This window comes from Sinocyclocheilus anshuiensis, unplaced genomic scaffold (assembly GCF_001515605.1).
Source record: "Sinocyclocheilus anshuiensis isolate Anshui unplaced genomic scaffold, SAMN03320099.WGS_v1.1 scaffold2077, whole genome shotgun sequence".
Taxonomy (NCBI): Eukaryota; Metazoa; Chordata; class Actinopteri; order Cypriniformes; family Cyprinidae; genus Sinocyclocheilus; species Sinocyclocheilus anshuiensis.
The window spans coordinates 10,273-13,494 of record NW_015548300.1 but is presented as its reverse complement, the minus strand read 5'-3'; the positions used below and the strand labels follow the sequence as shown (position 1 = coordinate 13,494).

Here is a 3,222-nt window from a genome sequence, read left to right as displayed (position 1 = left end):
ATTTCTTCTGATCACTTAGTGAAGCAGCAGCACATTCTCCTCACGTCTGGAGCACAAACACTAAACTTAGACGTCACGTTTGACTCTAAAAACTGACTTCAGCAGTTAAAACAGGAAGCTGAACTCGTTATTCTGTAGAATGCATATCATGACTAAGGGAATTGTGTGATCGCTGACTAAGATTAGAAGAGCTGGACCGAAACTGATCAGCAGTTTAGTTTGTTTTCCTTCCATAAGTAGAGTTTAATACAATCCGTTCGTCTTGTGTTTTCTTCAGGAGTCTGAAATCCTCCAGTGATTGTGTAATCTAATCTCAAATCACACCAGCTGTGTCATGAGACGTTCTGCTTCCTTCCTTAAGGACGTTTACGAAACGTGCGTGTTCAGAAAGTGCTCTGTCATGGTTTAAACACATGAAACATCCTGAAAGTCTTGTGTTTTTTGCAGGATGACGTGGTCATGGGGACGCTGACTGTTCGTGAGAATCTGCGTTTCTCAGCGGCTTTACGGCTCCCGAAGTCGATCCGTCAGCGAGAAAAAGATGAGAAGATTGAGAGACTCATTCAGGAGCTGGGATTGAGCAAAGTGGCCGATTCACGGGTAACAAACCAAACACACATTCATCTGACTGACTACATGTGCAATCAACACAGACTTCTGTTGATGCTTAATGATATGATTAATAATTATTTTACCCTGAAGTAATATAACTTAGCATTCTTATGAATCAGTAAACAACATATGTAATCTCGTTTGCTTTTGACATGTTTTCTCCCCAAAAACACAGCTAGATGAAAAAAATATTAATAAAAAATAAATAAAATAATGTTTTTAATAAAAATAATAAATAATATAAAAATATTTAAAAAAAAAATATATATATATAAATAAACTTAAACTTATTTTATTTCAACTAGTTGACAAGGCAAGATTTCTAAGTTTCATTTGGTTTAACTTAATTTGTTACTTTTTCAAAATCATTGATACATTATTAATAATAACAACCACTTGTATTTTTCTCTTATTATTTTCATCAACAATATGGTTTAGTAATTAAAATCATTTAATTATTGTCCGTGCAGAGGCTATTCCGTTTTATTGATCTATGGCGCATTCATTTTTGATTCTTTACACGTGTAATGATGTCCAGTGACTTGTTTGCATTATTTATGCATTATTTTATTTATTTGTAAGACTTTTTTATGACTAAATTTGGTAATGGGAGAGTAAAATAATTTTTAAAACGTACACCGTTCAAACTAGGCTGCTTATGTTGAAGTGTTTGGGATGTGGCTTTTAATGATGAGACCTTTTTTGTAATCAGGCTCTCAAAAAGTATATAAAAATTTGGATATAGATTTATCGGCCAACATATCGGTTATCGGCTTTCAAAAATAAAGAATTATCGGTTATCGGTATCGGCCAAAATTTTCATATCGGTGCATCCCTAATAAAAATTACACAACAAAAGCTTAAAATAAAATAAAAATAAAAATATAAAAAATTACATTTAATTCAAAATATTAACAAAAACTATAATAGTATATCAGTGATACAAAAATAAAAATTATACACACACACACACACACACACACACACACGTATATATAACATTTCACATTTTTGTTTAGTAAACAAAGTAATAAAATAAATAAAACTAAATAAACTAAGTAATAAATGAAAATTAATAAACTATATAGACATTTAAAAATACAATAAATCAAAATAACAAAAACACGCTATAAAATTACAAAAACGTTAAATAAAAATAAAATAAAAATAGAAAATTAAATGTAGCCAAAATATTAAAAATACCAACAAAACTAGTATATCAGTGATACTAAAATAATATGTAATTGTGTGTATATATAACTGTTCTATTCATTAGTCATTGTTTTGTGTGTGTGTGTGTGTGTGTGTGTATAAATATTCAGAAAACGATGACTAATGAACAAAATGAATTTGATCTGATGGGAATCATGATGAATTTGATAAAGTCAGTATTGTAGTTCATTATTGGGTTTAGAGGGCGGGACTTGAATTGACAGCTGATCTGATTGGCTGGTTTTACAGGTGGGCACGCAGCTGATTCGTGGTGTTTCGGGTGGAGAGAGGAAGAGGACAAACATCGGCATGGAGCTGATTATTGATCCGCCGGTGCTTTTCCTGGACGAACCGACCACCGGCCTGGACGCCAGTACAGCCAACTCTGTCCTCATGCTGCTCAAAAGGTGCGTTTATACAAAACCGCTCATATTCCACACCTAAACCACAAGAAAGACATGTTCACTTGTTCAAAAAAAAAAACGTAAAAAAACGGTCTATTCTGCCAGAAAGCACTAGGTAATTGCATATACGTATTATTGTACAAATATTTTCAAATATATTTAACTAATATCTCTATATACATTTTATTTCTAAATTAGTAAATTTATTTTAAAATTAAATGTAATTAAATTACATAAAAAAATTTTTTTGCTCTTTTGGGATGAAATATGACTCTGACGTTGTGAAATTTAACCACAGTGCTGTTTTAACTGTTCCATGTGTTTACCCTGTTAACCCGCACCTGGACGCCGGCGCACTGAACGCTCTTTGTTTGCACGTGTCAATGTTTACGAAGAGATTAAATGAAAAGGGACATAATTAATCTTGACAAACTATATATAATTCTAAAGGTCTAAGCCTCAAGCATCGACGATAGATCGCTGTGTTTCAATGGAAAGCTTATAAAGAATGTATTTGCTAAATTGAATGCAGTTCACATCAAAACATGCATAATCAAAACGCAGTACGAAGGTAAGGGTCCACTGAACAACATCCCATAGAGCACTTTTAGTCCAACGAAACAATAACGTTGTAATATGGATGGTAATTCCTTTGTTTACGTCTCATTTCTTCGGGGACAGTATTGTTTGTATCCGTTATGGAATAACTTGCACTCAAAAAACTTGCATCTTGGTAGTAAAAAGCAACATGGTTTTGTAGCATACAGTGTCACAAACAGAATGAGACCATCCACTAAAAAAAAGTCAAAGATATGTGGAATATTGTTTATTTGAATTCTGCCGCTCTCTCGTGACGACTCATGACGCACCTGTCATCTGATGGGGGACGTAACTTAGCGATCGGCTTTTTGCACATAATTATTTTTTCTTCTTCTTCTTCAACATTTTTCATATATGTGTGTGTGTTTTGTGGGGAATGTGGCTTTATCTGCAT

General features: G+C 33.0%; 1 protein-coding gene across 1 annotated transcript in view; it reads left to right on the top strand.

Moving 5' to 3' along the window:
- Window positions 1–430: 430 nt before the first annotated feature.
- Window positions 431–3,222, top strand: part of LOC107656129 (ATP-binding cassette sub-family G member 2-like) — a gene marked incomplete at its 5' end in the record, with an annotated part of 12,584 nt that continues 9,792 nt past the window's right edge. The window contains 2 exons of the mRNA XM_016443844.1: window positions 431–600; window positions 2,074–2,231. Of these exons, the coding sequence (XP_016299330.1) occupies window positions 431–600; window positions 2,074–2,231 (328 nt within the window). The remainder of the gene's footprint in view (window positions 601–2,073; window positions 2,232–3,222) is intronic.